General features: G+C 41.3%; 1 protein-coding gene across 2 annotated transcripts in view; it reads right to left on the reverse strand.

The window, feature by feature from the left end:
• Positions 1-239: 239 nt before the first annotated feature.
• The window catches only part of LOC126355000 (mitochondrial ornithine transporter 1), a 76,940-nt gene continuing 57,157 nt past the window's right edge, over positions 240-20,022 (reverse strand). For both annotated transcript variants that reach the window (XM_050005124.1, XM_050005125.1), the window contains exon 7: positions 240-788. In XM_050005124.1, the coding sequence (XP_049861081.1) occupies positions 670-788 (119 nt within the window). In that variant the 3' untranslated portion in view covers positions 240-669. The remainder of the gene's footprint in view (positions 789-20,022) is intronic.

A 20,022-nucleotide genomic window follows, 5' to 3' on the forward strand; every position in this document is an offset into this window, starting at 1 on the left:
TCAACAATTCTCTCAAACATACTCTATGTTTCAAAACAACACTTCAAACAGCATGGCACACAGACATCTTTTTTCTGGGCCCATCAATTTAGCTCATTCAATACACTTTGGCTCTTAAAAATCAAAGTATCCAGTTAACAAAATGCATGGTCTTGTATTTATCTGTACAGTAAACTAGGTTAACCCAAAGTATGAATCACACACAGGCTTATGTACTGTTACTGAATAGGATGCATAAGTATTTGTAATTTGTTTTATTATAAACTTAACCTTGATTTCACACTTTTTGACAAATGATCCATAGCCAGCCATCTGTCTTAAATACAAACAAACTTACATTGTAAGTTTATGGAATTTATACAAACGAACTCTACAAAGGCATTATGAGTGCATACCTTACATCCACATAGCTCTGCCATACTGGGTGAATGATTCCAGTGCTCGTCACATTTCCTTATGAAAAATGTTGTCTTTAAAATATAGTTATTTATATTTTCACAAAAAGTAACAAAATGATGCCCACATACTATACAAGAGTTAACTGCCCTAGGTGAGTTTGTGGATTTACATGCTCTTTGTGTTGGCTAATATATTACTATTACCCACATTACAGTTCTTTTGCACAATTTATGCATTCTAGTGCAGCATGATCATTTCTATTTAAATACTTCAGTCAGTAAAATGGTGCATGAGTTTCTTACTATTCTCATACACAAGGAACAACGTTGCAGTGGCAGGGATTGTACGGACAACAGTTGGTCGAAGGCCATTGTAGAGTGCATATGGACCTGGCAAACACAAAACATCAGATTATTAGTTATATCTGAAATAATATAAAATACAGTTCCATCATAAGTAATGGTTTGATACAAAGGGAAAATTTTCAATGAATAAATTTCAAGAAGTAATGTTCTTATTGTAAATATCTAACATCGATCTAAAGAGAGTATAAGCCTAATAATTGATTTCTCACGTTATAATGAACTGCTATGGTGACCATGGTCTGGGGGGGAGGGGGGAGGAGTAGTGTCTTTGATTGCTAGGGACATGATAAATTTGCATTTGTGATAATTGTGAATATAGATGTGAATTCTGCCTCAAAATGCAAATATGCAAACTTACCTAATGAATGCTATTTCATAATGAATTTATCCAGGTGACTTATTTCATCATTGATAGTATGAAACAGCTTTATTTTCTGCATGTAAATATTAAAAATGTAACCAACTTTTGGTTACTGGTATTGTACATCATTTCATTGGTGAAGCTCAAGTTAGGAAGATAATTTGTGTAAGAAAATGTATGAAAAATGAAGTGTATGAACGCAACAACATTTCAGCACACTCATGCTACACCAACTGTGGGGTGATTGAGTGGTCTCTAAAAGATACATGCCGGTATGGCAACGTTGGACTGAGGGGTGAGGCCTAGTGTCTTAGAACAAAGAAACATGTATGTTTGTCTGATAGCTAAAGTTCAATAGTGTGTACAATGTGAACAATTAATGAGGCAGTTTTAGGTGATGGGTGTTTTGAACTGTGGTTGCATCAAATACCATTATAGGTTGGGCCTAAAGTACCTGGTTTATGACCCTGCCAATATCAGCAAGGAACTTCAAAGTAGCTATTACTAAATGCTTTGTGTTGTGTGTTTTCTTTTCTTATTCTGAAATGAGAGAAAATATTTATCCTTGTCCATTGTGGAATTCGATTATGAAAGCCATGACACAAGAATGTAACAGCTATCCCTGAGACCATTTATCAGCTCTGTTTCGCAGAAACACAGATTACAAGTGTGTCCTGCAAGAGGGAGATGGGCCTTGTTTCCTTGCACCATCCCTCTCCCCCCTGGCAGTCATATTTCCAGTCTGTTTAGACTCATGGCAGACTGTCAGTTTATAGTATCTGTACTCTGCACTACAATGACTGGATAACAAATCCTGTCAAGGTATTTTTACCATGCTGAAAGTCTTCCCCTAACATGTGAATACAGTTATTTTCATTCTACTTCTGTGCTAGAGGCATCCATCCATGATCAGACATATTTTTCAAATTTGCTCTTGTATGTCCAAGGATTTGTCAAACAAACTCCATACATTTTTCAATATGTGTATCAATTTAACATCACTCTTCATGCAGATGCTGTTTGCGTATGTTGCTTTTAGACACTTATGGGAATGCCTACAACTGCAGGTGTGCTTAAAGAAGAAGAAGAAGAGGAAGAAGAAGAAGAAGAAGAAGAAGAAGAAGAAGAAGAAAGCAAGATGCTGGTCTGAAAATGGCTTAAAATGAGAGATAAATATTCACAGGATAAACCTGTTAAAAGAAGTGTTACATTCCGAACCTGATGATTACAACCAATTTTTTTCTGACTGGACAATAACTTGTTTAGAGTTACTTTGCCCTCACACTGAGAAAGAAGACACAATATGTGAAAATTCATTCTCTTCTACTTGGTCCTCCAATGAAATTTCATTAAAATACTGCAATTTGAGATCATATAAACTAAATCATCCATGGGAACTGGAGAACCTCAATTCTTTTATTTTATTGCACTCCTGTTTGTATGTTATGCACAGAATATTGATTTGCTTCTGAACCTCTTCCTGTGTAATATGTGGCCGGGAAAGATGTGACACCTCTACTGAGCTGTAATTGCCAGTGCTATTTTGCCTTTATCGCCGATGATAGTTTCCATAGTTATAGAAACACACCCTATAGTAAGATAAAATGTAATAAAACTCTTTTTCACTAACCATATGTGGTGAAACATTAACACAAACAATGTCCATCATCTTGTCAAATTTACCATCAATCAAAACTTCTCTCAATTACATAAAACATGCTCTATGTTTGACAAACACATTAGCCAGCACTGTACACAGTGAAATATTTGTCGAACACAGTAAAGTTTGACAGGCTGTTTGATCGTGGATGGGGGCCGTAATTACCTTGTCAGGTTCTACTGTAGTGTTGTCAAATGTGAGTCACACAGCTAGAAATACCTACAAAAGGTCAAAAACAACATTCTGTAGATTTTGCAGTTAGGAATAGGCTGGGAAAGGAAAAATAATGATGAGAAATGCCTCAGATCAGAGAAACACTCTGTTCGCCAGTGGCCAAATGCTGCAGCTTCTCAACAGAAACAATCATTTGTTGTAAGTCTAAATTAAAGCAAAAGAAGAAAACAAGCAGATATCACTTCAGGTAGAAAAATGTTGAATATTTTGCAACACCAGTTTTTTAACAGCCAATTTTTAACCACTAAGGCTTTGTCTTCAAGCATATAGTGTGACAACCTTTTAATTTGTGCATTTGACCATTTACAAAAAAAATAGTAGATGCAAATTTCACCAAAACTAGAAGCAAGTTTTGCCAAAAATAGAGGCTACATTTTCAACTCCCTACCGGTTACTAATCAAAATGTTCTGGGTATCTCAGTCAGTCCCATCCACTGCTTAACTTTTGAATAAATAGGAAGGGTATTCAATAAGTAATGCAACACATTTATTTCTCAGCCAGTTTCGGTTTAAAAAATGTGGCATTTGTCGTGGGACATCGTGGTTCCATCAGGTGGTGATGGTGCTGGACATAGTCTTCAAAATGGTGTCTGTAAAGGAAGTGCATTCCAAGCAGACAGCTGTCACTGAGTTTCTTTTGGCAGAAAACCAGAGCATCATGGATATTCATAGACACTTGTAGGATGTCAACAGGGACCTGTCAGTGAACAAAAGCATGGTGAGTTGTTAGGCAAGGCATCTATAATCATTGCAGCAAGGTCACGCAAACCTGTCTGACCTCCTGTGAGTTGGCTAACCACACACAACTGTGACTCATGCAATGTTGGAATGTGCGGATACCTCACTGCATCAACTGGACATCCCTGTTGGAAATGCTTATGCACTCATCCACCAGTTGGGGTACTCGAAGCGTCTGCTTGCTGCGTTCCTCGCCACCTAACGAAAGAGCTTCCATCTGTTTGGGCCAATGAAGGATGCACTTTGCGGGAAGTAGGACATGGGTGTTGGGGAGGTTATTGACTGCAGCAAGATGGCTCTGACGTCCAGTAAAGTGGTACAATGTGGGCATACAGGCGCTCCCAATAAGGTGGCATAATTTTATCACACTGAACAGAGATTATGTTGAAAAATAGCGTTTTGAAGCCAAGGAAATAATGAATGACATGGTGCACTGGAGTCTTGAATAAAACTAACCTGCTGTCAGAAAAAATTGTTGCATTGCTTATTAAACAGCCCACATATAATCAGGAATGGTGACCAAAACCTTGCATAATAAGTTAAATAAGTCACCACTGTTTTGCCAATGGCATTGTCAAAAAAGGCAGAAAAAGGACAGAGTTTGGGGCACCCTCTTGCCCTCAGTGTGGGAAACAGTCCCCAAAAGGTAGAAGTATCAGGACTGATCAATGACAGGATGTAAAGGCAATCAAAACCATTGTGTGTATCCATAGGACAAGTTGCCTGTAATGAAAAGTTTCATAAAGATTTGGATTAGCTCCTCATTCAGATTGCTGGAGGGGGACTATCAAGGGGATAGTGAAATGTCAGAAGTCTGATTATGGTTGGGAAGTTACAAAATCTGAAAAAAGAAATCTAAGGCTCAGTCTAGATACAGCAGGGATCAGATAAGTGAAATGGAAAGAAGATAAGGGTTTCTAGTTGGCTGAACGACTGGTCCACACATTTAAGGCTCAGATGCGGAATCTCCTGACTTCTTCTGCTGCTCATGATGCACTTCTCCTGTTTTTGGTTTCTTACCATTTCACCCCCATGGGCAACCACAGCCCGGCTGAGCTCTTACATGGCCGACAGCCCCACACGCTGCTTCATCTTCTGCGGCCATCCACCTCAAGGCTGTGGGTGCCTTCGCTTGGCCGGTTCACTGCCAATGACCTTGTCCGGGTACGGGGATATGGCAGGCAGCCAAAATGGAGTCAGGGCCACATCTTATGACACCATGGCCAATGCCTGTATGAAACCCAGATGGACACGGGTGTTGCAGTGCGTCATTCGGACCAGCTTCGGCCTCCTGTGCCAGCAACGCCTGTTCGGCTCTACCTGACACTCGGGATCTTGGCATCTCTCATTACTCACAACACAGCCCTCTTGCCATCATCTCGGTGACAGTACAACAACAGACACCACCGGGAGATGTGCCCATGCAGGAACTGGATCACCATTATCTGTCGGAGCCCATCTACTCGCGTCCTTCTCCGACGGATGCCGACACATCGCTCATGTCTCCTGTTATATCAGCTGGACTTGCCGCAATGGGCAGATTGATGCACGGGGCCTCAGCCGATTTGACCCCTACGTCTCCTGTAATCTCGACCCGGTATCATCGGGGACACTTCGGTCCATATGGGAAGCCTCCTCCTCAAGACTTTATGGCCGGTCAAACAACACCTATGGACATTAGCACTCAGGCCACCTCCATCAAGACCAATGCAAAAATTGCAAAGGGAGGAAAAGTGTTGTGACTCGCCAAGCATTCAAAGTGTCACCGTACAGTTACCCACGTCGTCTGCATGCGGCGCTGTTTGCCAGCCATGCAGCAGCTGCGCCACCTAAGCGACCCAGCCAGCCAGCAGCCGCTAGTCTTGGAGTAAGTGCTCATTCAAATGTTACAGTGTTCACATCTTGCTTTGTCAACTTGCTCAGTGACTTATATGTGATGTATCATTTCGAAACATGTGTGTTCCACTTAATGTTATAACATCATTGTTGTACAAAGGGCACTCAAAACGTTTAGCAAAGTTGTCATTAAAAAAAATGTGAAGAAATAGAAAAAGAAATGGTGATTGCTAGGACAGATTCAACATACAAGGTCTGTTCAAAAAATTTTAGAACATTTGAAGTTTGATGCCAGTGGTGTGTTGGGGAGAAATACGGTTGGTATCTCTGTACATACCTATGTTTACTGTGTAACTGCCATAAGTTTCATTGTTGTACAAAGGGCACTCAAAAAGTCTTGCAAAGTCATCATTAATTTTTTTTATTTTTTGCAGGAGGAGAATGAAATTTTTTGTGAACATACTTGGAACATTTAGCTATAAGTTGGTATATAAAAGTATATTTTTTTAATTTACAGGTGAGCTATAATGGGCCATGAAGTAGATGTCAGGTTGCGACAATGGTCAGTAATGGATTTCCTCTTCAAGACCAGCGATGACTCTGTCACATCAATTCACAGTAAGTTGCTCCCTATTAATGGGAAGGACACAGTGGATCACAGCAGTATCCAGCGGTGGTTGCAGAGGTTCAAAGAATGTGATTTCTCTCTATCGGACAATCCACAATGCGGTAGACCAACGACAGCAGCGAGTGATGTGAATAAGGAGACCATTGATGAAATCATCAAAAATGACAGAAGTGACTCATTTGTCATTGGGTAGTGAGGTATCAGGGTCAGCTCATCAGACTACACCATGACAATGCCAAACCCCATACAGCCCTTATGATGCAGAAGAAAATCAAGAAAATGGGTTGGAAAATTGTTCCCCATCCTCCTTACAGTCCTGACTTGGCTCCATCTGATTTTTACCTCTTTGGTCATCTGAAGACCCACCTGCATGGTAAAACATTTGATAATGAGAAAGACCTTATTTCCTGTGTCAAGTGATGGTGTAAAAGTCAATCCCCAGATTTTACCAAAATGTATTTACATTATGGATAGAACATAGGGCCAAATGTGTCATAGCTGATGGAGCGACTACATTGAGTAGGCTCAATGTACGAGGTGCATTCAAGTTCTAAGGACTCCGATTTTTTTTCTAATTAACTACTCACCCAAAATCAATGAAACTAGCGTTACTTCTCGACATAATCGCCCTGCAGACGTACACATTTTTCACAACGCTGATGCCATGACTCCATGGCAGCGGCAAAGGCTTCTTTAGGAGTCTGTTTTGACCACTGTAAAATCGCTGAGGCAATAGCAGCATGGCTGGTGAATGTGTGGCCACGGAGAGAGTCTTTCATTGATGGAAAAAGCCGAAAGTCACTAGGAGCCAGGTCAGGGGAGTAGGGAGCATGAGGAATCACTTCAAAGTTGTTATCACGAAGAAACTGTTGCGTAACGTTAGCTCGATGTGCGCAGCCCTTTCCGGACGTTTTCCCGTTGTTCTTCAAAACATTTTTGTAAGATGCACCTGATACCGTAGTGCCCTTTGGAATGCAATGGGTACGCCCTCGCTGTTCCAGAACATGGACACCATCATTTTTTCAGCACTGGCAGTTACCCGAATTTTTTTTGGTGGCGGTGAATCTGTGTGCTTCCATTGAGCTGACAGGCGCTTTGTTTCCGGATTGAAAAATGGTATCCACGTCTCATCCATTGTCACAACCGATGAAAGTCCCATTCATGCTGTCGTTGTGTGTCAACATTTGCTTGGCAACATGCCATGGGCAGCCATGTGGTCGTCCGTCAGCATTTGTGGCACCCACACTTTTTGCATTTTCAGGTCGTCATGCAGGATTGTGTGCACAGAACCCACAGAAATGCCAACTCTGGAGGCGACCTGTTCAACAATCATTCAGCGATCCCCCAAAACAATTCTCTCCACTTTCTCGATCATGTCGTCAGACCGGCTTGTGCGAGCTCGAGGTTGTTTCGGTTTGTTGTCACACGATGTTCTGTCTTCATTAAACTGTTGCACCCACGAACCCACTCCATCACCACATGTCTCCTTCAACTGTCAATGAATTTCAATTGGTTTCACACCACGCAAATTCAGAAAACGAATGATTGCACGCTGTTCAAGTAAGGAAAACGTCGCCATTTTAAGTATTTAAAACAGTTCTCATTCTCGCCGCTGGCAGTAAAATTCCATCTGCTGTACGGTGCTGCCATCTGTGGGATGTATTGACAATGAACGCGGCCTCATTTTAAAACAATGCACATATTTCTATCTCTTTCCAGTCTGGAGAAAAAAAATCGGAGTCCTTAGAACTTGAATGCATCTCGTATAGCTAAATGTTCCAAGTATGTTAACAAAAAATTTCATTTTCCTCCAGAATAAAAAAAAAAAAATTAGAGAGAACCATGCAAAACTTGCTGAATGCCCTTTGTATGTCTGTTAGTTCTTGTTCAGTGCTGTACTGAGTAGAACACAGTTTGCAAATTTTGAGTGACAGAATTAGAGGAGCCATGTGTCTGCATTAAATTTTGCGTGAAACTCAAGAAAACTGTTGCAGGGACACACCAAATGCTGCAGGAAGCCTACAGTGATGTGTACTTAAGCCTTAGTTGGTGTTATGAATGATTCACATGGTTTAAAATGGGCAGATGGAAGTTAAAGACGACCCTCATTCAGGATGCCCTTCAGTGTCTATTAGCAACGCCCAAGTCGTCAGGAATGTCAACCAAACTGTGTGTGCTAATTGAAGACTGACTGAGAGACTGCAGAAGAAATTAATATTTCAGTTGTATCATGCCATGATATCCTCAAGTAGCATCTTTGAATGCATCATGCTACTGCCATGTTCATCCCACAGCTCATGAATCAAGTCCAGAAAGACCTTTGCATCACAATCTGTGGAGGATCAGAATATTCTGTGTTTTTCACAGAAGCAAATTTCTCAACCTCTACTATTAGGCAGAAAATTGTACATTCCCTCTCCTCCCCCCCTCCCTCCCTCCCAATAGATCAGGTATGCACTTGATGCAGGATGTGGCTACTAGAAGAGTACAGTATGTATGATGAGCACATGGGAATTTTTTTAATCGAAGGAACCCCTATTTAGGGACAATATTAACTGCCTCATGAAAACAAAAAGGGATCAGCAACATTACTGTCAGAGGCTAACTTTTGCCCTTGCAGACTGGAAATATAATATTAGCAAACTGCACGAGTATCTATAGTAAGGTCTAAAAGTTAGTATTCTTTACAAAAAAATAGCACTGCCCACATAGTATTAGCATAAAAATTATTCAGAAGTAAATAACAATGAAATTCTAAATACAAATTGAAGTATATATGGAAAAGACTCCAATAGTTGTAGCATATCTACTGTCGTAAAGAACTCTACAGTGTCTAGTGAAGTTATAAAAAAATCCAAAAGTAAAACACTCTGGTTTAAGTTTAGCATCAAAGGTGGATCAAACATGGTAATTGGATGCTTTTTAGACCACCTGCCTCTGGAGCCATACTGACATAGTGCTTCAGAGAAACTTCAAAAATATCCTAATCATGCCATTGCTATAGGTGGAGACTTCAGTTTACCAGCTATAGAATAGGAGTCATGTAATTAAAAGTGATATCAGAGTGCGGGGCTACATGAGCTTGTTTGAATGCTATATCTGAAAATTACTTTGAGCAGGGAGGCAAACTCCTGATAATTAATAGTTTTCCAAATCAGTTAATGTAGAGGAGGCATTAGTGATCAAGATCGTTATAGTATCATTGATTACAAGTGTTAAAAGGAATGTTAAAAAAGGTAAGACAATGTTTTTGTTCGACAAGTGTGAAAGCAAACAAACTGCAAAGTTTGGTTAGTCAACATCAAATATTTAGCCCCGAGGACAAAGATGTGAATCAAAAATGGATGAAATTCAGAAGTATTGTGCAAAATGCCTTAGACCAGTATGTGCTGAGCAAGGTTATGAATGATCATAAAGACCCTTGAACCAATAGCCATGTTATAAAGTTGCTACAAAAGCAAAGAGAGCTTCACCACAGAATGTAAGTGAAGTCAGAGTTTAGTTCACAAGCAAAAGATGAACACAATAAAATAAACATAAGGAGAACAATGCAAGAAGTGGCTAATGAATTCAGAAGTAAAATTTTGACAAAAATCAAAAGATGTTTTGGTCTTGTGTGAAGTCAGTAAATGGATCGAAATATTTATTCAGTCACTCAGTGACCATAATGGTATTGGACTGAAAGAGGACAGAAAGAAGGCCAAAATAGTAAATTCAGTATTCTGAAATAGTTTCACTGTGGATGACTCTGTTGTGGTTCCTCTTTTCAGTCAACTCACAACTGCCTGTCAATTAAAATTTCAGGCTTCTGGGCCAGAGATGCCTGTGAGATAATAAGAGATAGTGCAAATAAATTTGATCCCCTTCTAAAAGCAGTATATCATAGGTCACTGGAACAATGATGAGAACCAAGTGATCGGGAAAAAACACAAGTCATTCCGATTTTCTAGAAGGGATGTCAAACTGATGCACATAATTATAGGCCTATATCACTGATACCAATCAGTCACATATTTATGGAACATGTTCTGTGCTCACACTTTATGACATTTCTGGACAGCAAAAATCTGTTCTATAAACAAAACCAACATTGATTCTGCAAACAAAGATCTTCCAAAACACAGCATGCCCTGTTCCTCCATGTGCCATAGAGATTCAGGTTGACGCCATGTTCCTTAACTTCTAGGTGATACAGTTATGCAGTGTCATTTAGTTCACAAACTACTAAGTATCAGATCAGATTTGTGACTGGATTCAGAACTTTATAAGAGATATAACTCAATATGTTATTTGTAATGGGATGAAATCAACAGAGGTAAAGGTAAAAGTAGGCACTCCCCAAAGGACTTTTTACAGCATATACAGGGTGCTCCAAGAGGGCATAAATATTCAGTGATATGAGAAGAATGATCATTCAAAGTATAAATTGGCTAGTAAACATTCTAAGATGCATACCAAGAAATGTGCTTCACAGTAACAAAGCTGAACAAGTGCTCTAGCTTTTAAGGTATGCACTGTAGAGCCCATGTTTACTGGACTTTTTTTTTCCATGTTTTAATACATAGTACAAACTAAAAACATGGAAAGCAAAAATATTGGGTAGATGTCATTTGTTTCACAGTATATAAGATGAAGAAGTGTCATATCTCTTAAGGTATGCATTTTAGAACTCGTGTTTACTAGACTTTTGCTCTGATTGATCATTCCTGTCATACTGCTGAGAACTGAGCAGTCCTCCTGGTACTACCTTTATAAATGATTTAGTGCATAACATTGGAAGCTCTACGATGCTGTTTTCTTTAGTAAAGTTGGTGTAACACGGTAACACCAGAAGACTCCCAAAATGCAGAATGGCCTGCAAAGGGTTGATGATTGGTGCAGGGATTGATGGTTGACCGTGAACATAAGTAAATCTACTACATTGCTTGTAAATAGAAGAAGAGATCCATTAGTGATGTAAAATCGCTGGAAACTCAAAGAACCATAGAATACCTAGGAATAACTGTACAGAGTGACCTAAAGTGGAATTACATAAAATAAATTGTGGGAAAAGCACGTGTCAGGCTGAGATTCATTGGAAGAATCTTAATGAAACATAGCTGTGGCTAACAAAACATCTGTTCAGCCAATTCTTGAGTATCATCAGAATCTTTTACAAAGTAGGATTAATGGAAGAGATAAAGAAGATACAATGAAGAGTGGCACATCTTGTCATCAGGATAATTTAGCAAGCATGAGAGCATTACAATGGATGTTCAACAAACTCCAGTGGCAGTCACTACAAGAGAAGGGTTGTGCATCACAGAGAAAGTTACTGTTGAAATTTTGAGAGTGCACATATGTCTGGTGAAATGAGAAATCAAAATTCATATGGAAGTTTATGGCAGTCATGCTTCCCAAGCACCAACCACAAATGAAAAAGAGGAGGAGAAAACTGATAGTGGTACCAGAGGTACCCTTTGCTACATGCCACAAGGTAGTTTTTGAAGTATGAATGTAGGTGTAGCTGTAGATTTAAGGATCATACAAGAAAGGTGTCAACATGGAAGAGACACTGAGACCTAATTTTTCAATAAGAAGTTACTAAACTGTCCAATATTGACATATTATGAACCATTTGATATTTGCATGTGCATAAATTAAACATTACTTTTTCTGATTTGTTATGTTCAGCAAATAAATAATAATATGTCAAAGAATAATTATAATGAGATAATTTCAATGTTCAGGATTTGAAAACACATTTTTGTATCATTCATTTGCAGAAACCCAACAGCAACAGACACAATTATACATGCCACATCGAATCACTCACAAAATTCTAAACTAGCAGCTTTCTAAATCAGGATATGCAGACTGACTAAAGTCCAACTCAGCAAAGAAAACTATGACAAAGAATTCAAAGCAATACAACACATAGCCAAAATGACAGGTACAACAAAAATGGTTCAAATGGCTCTGAGCACTATGGGACTTAACTTCTGAGGTCATCAGTCCCCTAGAATGTAGAACTATTTAAACTTAAGTAACCTAAGGACATCACACACATCCATGCCCGAGGCAGGATTTGAACCTGCGACCATTGCAGTCGCGTAGTTCCAGACTGTAGGGCCTAGAACCGCTCAGCCACATAATAAAGTCAAGACAAAACTAAATAAAAATGAAAATAAACAGAGGATACAAGCACCACAAAGCTCCACAAACACTACAGTGCACATGAACAGAAATACCCATGACATGTTTAACATAAAGAAATGGTATACTTTGACAAACAAACACGAATCAACACAGAGGATGCAAAGAAACTGAAGAAATAAGGATTCCACATGGCATGCAGAACAAGGAATGCCACCAATCACATTTACAAATGCCAAAAGTGAAACCAAACAAATACCAAGGGGCTGGCATAAACCAGTTATAACGTCAATAGTGTGAATCAGTGTACCTGGGAATGGCTCGCAGAAATGTCAAAATTAGATACAAAGAGCACATAAGAACTCTAAACATGAGAACAGTCAATTTGTCTTTCCCTGAATACCCAATAAAGCATATAAAATCAAACAATGGAAAATTCAGGATGGAATGTAACAATATAATCAACAGTTGCTATTCACCATATAGCAGAGATGCTGAGTAGCAGATAGGTACAACAAAAAAGACTTTCACAATTAAAGCTTTTGGCCACTGGCCTTAATGAACAGCACACACATGCAAATGCAACTCACACACAAGACTGCACTCTCAAACAATTGAAATCACACTGTGAGCAGCAGCACCAGTGTGTGATGGGAGTGGCGACTGGGTGGGGGTAAGGAGGAGGCTGGGGTGGGGAAGAGGAGGGATTGTATGGTGGGAGTGGCAGACAGTGAAGTGCTGCAGGTTAGATGGAGGGAGGGGAGAGGTGGGGAGGGTTGGTTGTTGGTTGTTTTTTGGGAAGGAGACCAGACACCGTGGTCATCGGTCTCATCGGATTAGGGAAGGATGGGGAAGGAAGTCGGTCGTGCCCTTTCAGAGGCACCATCCCGGCATTTGCCTTGAGTGATTTAGGAAAATCACGGAAAACCTAAATCAGGATGGCCGGACGCGGGATTGAACCATCGTCCTCCCTAATGGGTAAGGAGGGGGGGGGGGGGGGGGGAGGAGGAAAAGGAGAGAAATAAAAAGACTGGGTGTGGTGGTGGAATGACGATTGTGCAGTGCTGGAACGGGAACAGGGAAGGGGCTGGATGGGTGAGGACAGTAATTAACGAAGGTTGAGGGCCAGGAGGGTAACGGGAATGTAGGATGTATTGTAGGGTAAGTTCCCACCTGCGCAATTCAGAAAAGCCGGTGTTGGAGGGAAGGATCCATGTGGCACAGGCTGTGAAGTGGTCATTGAAATGAAGGATATCATATTTGGCAGCGTGTTCAGCAACAGGGTGATCTACTTGCTTCTTGGCCACAGCTTGTTGGTGGCCATTAATGCAGACAGACAGCTTGTTGGTTGCCATGCCTACGTAGAATGCAGCACAGTGGTTGCAACTTAGCTTTTAGACCACGACTAGTTTCACAGGTAGACCTGCCTTTGATGGAATAGGTGATGTTAGTGATCGGACTGGAGTAGGTGGTGGTGGGAGGTTGTATGGGACAGATCTTGCATGTAGGTCTATTGCAGGGGTACGGGCCTTGAGATAAGGGATTGGGGGAAGGGGTTGTGTAAGGATGGAGGGGTGTATTGTGTAGGTTTGGCGGATGGCAGAATACCACCGCAGATGGGGTGGGTACGATAGTGGACAAGACATTTCTCATTTCAGGGCACGACGAGAGGTAACTGATACCCTGGCAGAGAATGCAGTTCAGTTGCTCTAATCCTGGGTGGTACTGAGTTACAAGGGGAATGCTTCTCTGTGTCCAGACGGTGGGACTTTGGGAAGTGGTGGGAGACTGGAAAGGTAAGGCATGGGAGATTTGTTTTTGTACAAGGTTGGGAGGATAATTACAATCAGTGAAGGCTTCAATGAGAGCCTCGGTATACTTCGAGAGGGACTGCCCATCACTGCAGATGCAATGAACATGGGTGGCTAGGTTGTATGGAAGGGAGTTCTCAGTATGGAATGGGTGGCAGCTGTCATAGAGGAGGGATTTCTGGTGGTTTGTAGGTTTGATATGGACCGAGGTACTGATGTAGCCATCTTCAAGGAGGAGGTCAACTTCTAGGAAGGTGGCTCGTTGGGTTGAGTAGGACCAGGTGAAGCAAATGGGGGAGAAGTTGTTGCGGTTCTGGAGGAATGTGGATAGGGTGCCCTCACCTTTGATACAGATAGCAAAGATGTCATCAATGAATGTGAACCAGGTGAGGGGTTTAGGATTCTGGATCTTTAGGAAAGATTCCTCTAGATGGCCCATGAATAGGTTGATAGGATGGTGCCATGTGGGTGCCAATAGCTGTACCCAGGATTTGTTTGTAGATAATGCCTTCAAAGGAGAAGTAATTGTGGGTGAGGATACAGTTGGTCATGGCAACCAGGAAGGAGGTTGTTGGTTTGGAATTGTCGGGCACTGGGAAAGGTACTGTTTAGTAGTGGTAAGGCCATGGGCATTAGGAATGTTAGTGTCCAGGGAAGTGGCATCAACAGTGACAAGCAGGACACCATGTTGTAAAGGGACAGGAAATGTGGAGAGTTGGGTACAGGGAAGTGGCGTCAACAGTGACAAGCAGGGCACCATGTTGTAAAGGGACAGGAACTGTAGAGAGTTGGTGGAGGAAATTGTTGGTATCTTTCACATAGGAGGTTAGGTTCTTGTAGGTTCTGGGTAATAGGTTGAAACTACTGGTCTACAAGAGCATGTATTCTCTCAGTGTGGGCACAGTAAATGGCCACAATGTGGCGTCCTAGCTGATTAGGTTTATGGACTTTAGGAAGTATGTAGAAGGTAGAAGTGCAGGGAGTGGTAGGGGTGAGTAGAGAGATGGATTCTGGGGAGAGGTTCTGGAATGGGACTAAGGATTTGAGTAGTGACGGAGATGCGGCTGGATAAGTGGAATGGGGTCACTGTGGCAAGGTTAGTAGCTGGAAGTATCTGACAGTTGGCTGAGTCCTTCCGCCAAGTAATCTACATCTACATCTACATTTATACTCCGCAAGCCACCCAACGGTGTGTGGCGGAGGGCACTTTATGTGCCACTGTCATTACCTCCCTTTCCTGTTCCAGTCGCGTATGGTTCGCGGGAAGAACGACTTTCTGAAAGCCTCCGTGCACGCTCGAATCTCTCTAATTTTACATTCGTGATCTCCTTGGGAGGGATAAGTAGGGGGAAGCAATATATTCAATACCTCATCCAGAAACACACCCTTTCGAAACCTGGCGAGCAAGCTACACTGCAATGCAGAGCGCCTCCCTTGCAGAGTCTGCCACTTGAGTTTGCTAAACATCTCTGTAATGCTATCACGGTTACCAAATAACCCTGTGACGAAACGCGCCACTCTTCTTTGGATCTTCTCTATCTCCTCTGTCAACACGATCTGGTATGGATCCCACACTGATGAGCAATACTCAAGTATAGGTCGAACGAGTGTTTTGTAAGCCATAACCTTTGTTGATGGACTACATTTTCTAAGGGCTCTCCCAATGAATCTCAACCTGGTACCCACCTTACCAACAATTAGTTTTATATGATCACTCCACTTCAAATTGTTCCGCACGCATACTCCCTGATATTTTACAGAAGTAACTGCTACCAGTGTTTGTTCCGCTATCATATAATCATACAATAAAGGATCCTTCTTTCTATGTATGCGCAATACATTACATTTGTCTATGTTAAGGGTCAGTTGCCACTCCCTGCACCAAGTGCCTATCCACTGCAGATCTTCCTGCATTTCGCTACAATTTTCTAATGCTGCAACTTCTCTGTATACTACAGCATCATCCGCGAAAAGCCACATGTAACTTCTGACACTATCTACTAGGTCATTTATATGTATTGTGAAAAGCAATGGTTCCATAACACTCCCCTGTGGCACGCCAGAGGTTACTTTAATGTCTGTAGACGTCTATCCATTGATAACAACATGCTGTGTTCTGTTTGCTAAAACCTCTTCAATCCAGCCACACAGCTGGTTTGATATTCCGTTGGCTCTTACTTTGTTTATCAGGCGACAGTGTGGAACTGTATCAAACGCCTTCTGGAATTCAAGGTAAATAGCATTTACCTGGGAGCCTGTATCTAATATTTTGTGGGTCTCATGAACAAATAAAGTAAGTTGGGTCTCACATGATCTCTGTTTCCGGAATCCATGTTGATTCCTACAGAGTAGATTCTGGGTTTCCAAAAACGACACGATACTCGAGCAAAAAACATGTTCTAAAATTCTACAACAGAAGGATGTCAGAGATATAGGTCTATAGTTTTGCGCATCCGCTCGACAACCCTTCTTGAAGACTGGGACTACCTGTGCTCTTTTCCAATCATTTGGAACCTTCCGTTCCTCTAGAGACTTATGGTTCAAAACAACAGTGGTGGAGCCTTTGTCTGCATGTAGGATTATAAGGTCAGGATCAGTTTTTAGATGGTGGACTGCAGTTTTTTCTGCAGATGGAAGGTTAGTCTGTATGTTAAGGGATTCTGGGAATGATGGTGAGGCAAGGTTTGAAGTTAAGGAATTCTGGAAAATTAACAGGGGGTTGTTTGGGGGCAGTGGGGGGTGAATCACAGTTGGATGTAGGAGTAAACTGAGTTAGGCAAGGTTCAATATTGGTCTTTGATTGAGTCTGATTGGTAGGGTTGGTGGCAAAAGAGTTTCTCCTGTAGGAACCAGGAGAAGGAGAGAAGGTCTTTAACAAGTCCTGCATGATTGAATTTACGAGTCACATTCCATCATGGATTTTCCATTGTTTAATATAACAAACAGGTTAGTTGCTACTCACATATAGCAGAGATGCTGAGTCGCAGAAAAGCACAACAAAAAGACTGTCACACAATTAACCTTTGACAAACAAGGCCTTTGTCAAAATTAGACAACATACACACATGTATACACATCATGCAAATGCAGCTCACACACAGTTGCATGTGTGTGTGTGTGTCTAATTTTGGCAAATCTCTTATTGGCTGGAAGCTAATTGTATGACAGTACTTTTGTTGTGTCTTTCGGTGAATCAGCATCTCCACTATATAGTGAGTAGCAACTATCCTTTTCATTATATTGTAATAAAGCATGTACGTGAACGAGCCAACCTAGAAAAGAATATGAAAACTTTTGGGATGAACAATCACAACAGAAAATTTTTTGAAAAGATAAAGAGTCTTGGCTGTGAAACAGCTTTAATATTTTATATTCTGATAATAACATATTTTGTCTTATTTAAGCACAACAGGTGTTAAACATATAGGCTGCCATCCAGGCAAAACTGGTCCCTTTAATCCCACAAACCAACCAACCAACCAATCCAGGCAAAAGTCTTAGCAGGCAAATGCCACTGTGCTAAGACATTCATATGGATGACAGCCCATGTGTTTAACACTTGTTATGCCAGCCAATCTGAAGATGCCTTAAACAAGGCAAAATACATTACTGACAGAATATAAAATAATAAAGTCTATTTTGCAGCCAAAACTGTTTCTTTCTTCAAAACATTTATCAATGGTTTCTGTATCATCTTGGCATGAAGTGGAGAAAGTACTACAACAGAAAACTCCTAACACTGCAGGAAAACTTTCACATACTGGTAGGAGGATCCCTTCCAATTAACATAAAAGTAATGAATGACCAAATCAATATAAGTAACAATCCATTGATCATGTTAGCCACTACCACAATAACAAATGCAGATGTAGAACGTAACCGGATTGTACAGGGTGGATAAAAATTTCACGGAATTTTAACCCTCGATAGCTGATGCCAGTAGGATCAAAAATTACTAATATTGTGTAGGTTAACAATGCACCATTTTTAAACAATTGGAACTTGGTGCCACGCACTCCTATTGTCCATGGGACTGCCTGTTGCCATTCATTGGCTGAGGGGCAGAACTATGGTTGTCAGTTCACGCATAAAAAAATTCCTTGCACCCTCACTGCACCAATGTGATATGCACATGTGTCAAATAGGTCTTGCTGTTTTGTGTCCACCTCATGTCAGAGCCATTCACATGTAAGCTTCACTTTGGAGCACACACGTCACCTGCGATTTAGCCATACAGTAAGCATGGTGACACAGTATTCATTTGAAGAACAATGAGATATAGTTTTTGTTTATAGACTAGCCGACAGTAATGTGCATGAAGCTCGATGGTTGTATGAGGAATGGTACCCAGCAAGACACCACCCATGCCTGTAAATGTTTACAGCAATTCACCTGCGACTTGGCAAAACAGACTCATTAGCGGGATATGATGGTGATGTTGGAAGACGTTGAACACGATGGGATGCTGCATTTTGAGAGACTGTCTCGAACATTTCAAGGAAGCACCTATGACAAGTACTTGAGCGGTTGGACACAACATGGGGGGTCACTCATCGGTTAGTCTGGGAGGTTTTGAGGGGTGACGGCCAGCATCCATTTAGTTTCCACCCTGCTCACGACCTATATCTTGTATTGGACTATGAACACATGCTAGGGTTTTGCAGGTAGTTTCTGTGACATGTTGGATGGTATTCCGACATCCCCAACATTGTTGTTTACTGACAAGTGCACTTTCGATTGGGATGGCCTTTACAACACTCAAAATGTTCATTACTGGACAAGGGGAAATCCTCATGTCACGTATATCCATGGACACCAGGAATGATTTTCGCTCAACATTTGGGCAGGCAGAGTGGGTGGCCATCTGACTGGGTTGATCCGCCTCCCTCCTCAACTTACCAGGGCAAATTATCTCCACTTTTTGTAAGAAACGCTACCCGGCTTGCTGGAACATGTTCACCATGACATACAGTTATGCATGTGGTTGCAGCATAATGGGGCACCCACAAATAACAGTTGACTGTGCATGGATATTTAAATGAACTCTTTGACAGCCAGGTAATTGGCAGAGGTGCTCGTAGGGCATGGCCCCCGCGATCACAGACATCATGCCACCAGACTTTCTCCTGTGGGGATTCTACAAGGTTCTAATTCACCCACCCGGACGTGAACCACCTAGAATGTATTAATGGATCACATTCAACATGCTGCCAATCACATCAGGGTAATGCCAGGAATCTTTGAAAGAGTTTCGGCAAAATATGGTTCAACGTTACCAAGCTTGTGACGTGTTAGATGGTTGCCCATTCGAGCACCTGCTCTAAGTAAACCATGACACAATTTGTAAAAGACTTTTTGCACATGAACTAATAGCTGTTGATGGGTTTGTTCCCAGTACATCTTATCATGAAACTACAAAGGGTGTGTTGGGACCCTGGCGGAATCACCCTCAGGTCCCCACAGTTGGAGGCTTGCGCACTACCACCAAATGTGTGGGCCACGTTGGATATATTGTGATCTCTGGCAGGCAAAGCATTCACGGTCACACATTGCTCAGAGCATTCGGCAACAGGGCAATCTCATGGCCAATTAGAGTGTGTGGTGCCAAGTTTCCATAATTTAAAAATTTGTGTTGTCAACCTACACAACATTAGTAATTTTGGTTCCTACTGGCATCAGCTATCCAGGGTTAAAATTTAGTGGCAGTTTTTCTCCACCCTGTGTAACTCATAAAAAAATAAAACAAAAAATACATAATATGCAAAAGAATATTAAACTACACACAGGCACCACAACACAAACAAAAGATGAACAAGAGACACGGAGTATTAGTTGGCAACACCCCATTCAGTAAA

Source organism: Schistocerca gregaria, chromosome 3, assembly GCF_023897955.1.
Source record: "Schistocerca gregaria isolate iqSchGreg1 chromosome 3, iqSchGreg1.2, whole genome shotgun sequence".
Taxonomy (NCBI): domain Eukaryota; kingdom Metazoa; phylum Arthropoda; class Insecta; order Orthoptera; family Acrididae; genus Schistocerca; species Schistocerca gregaria.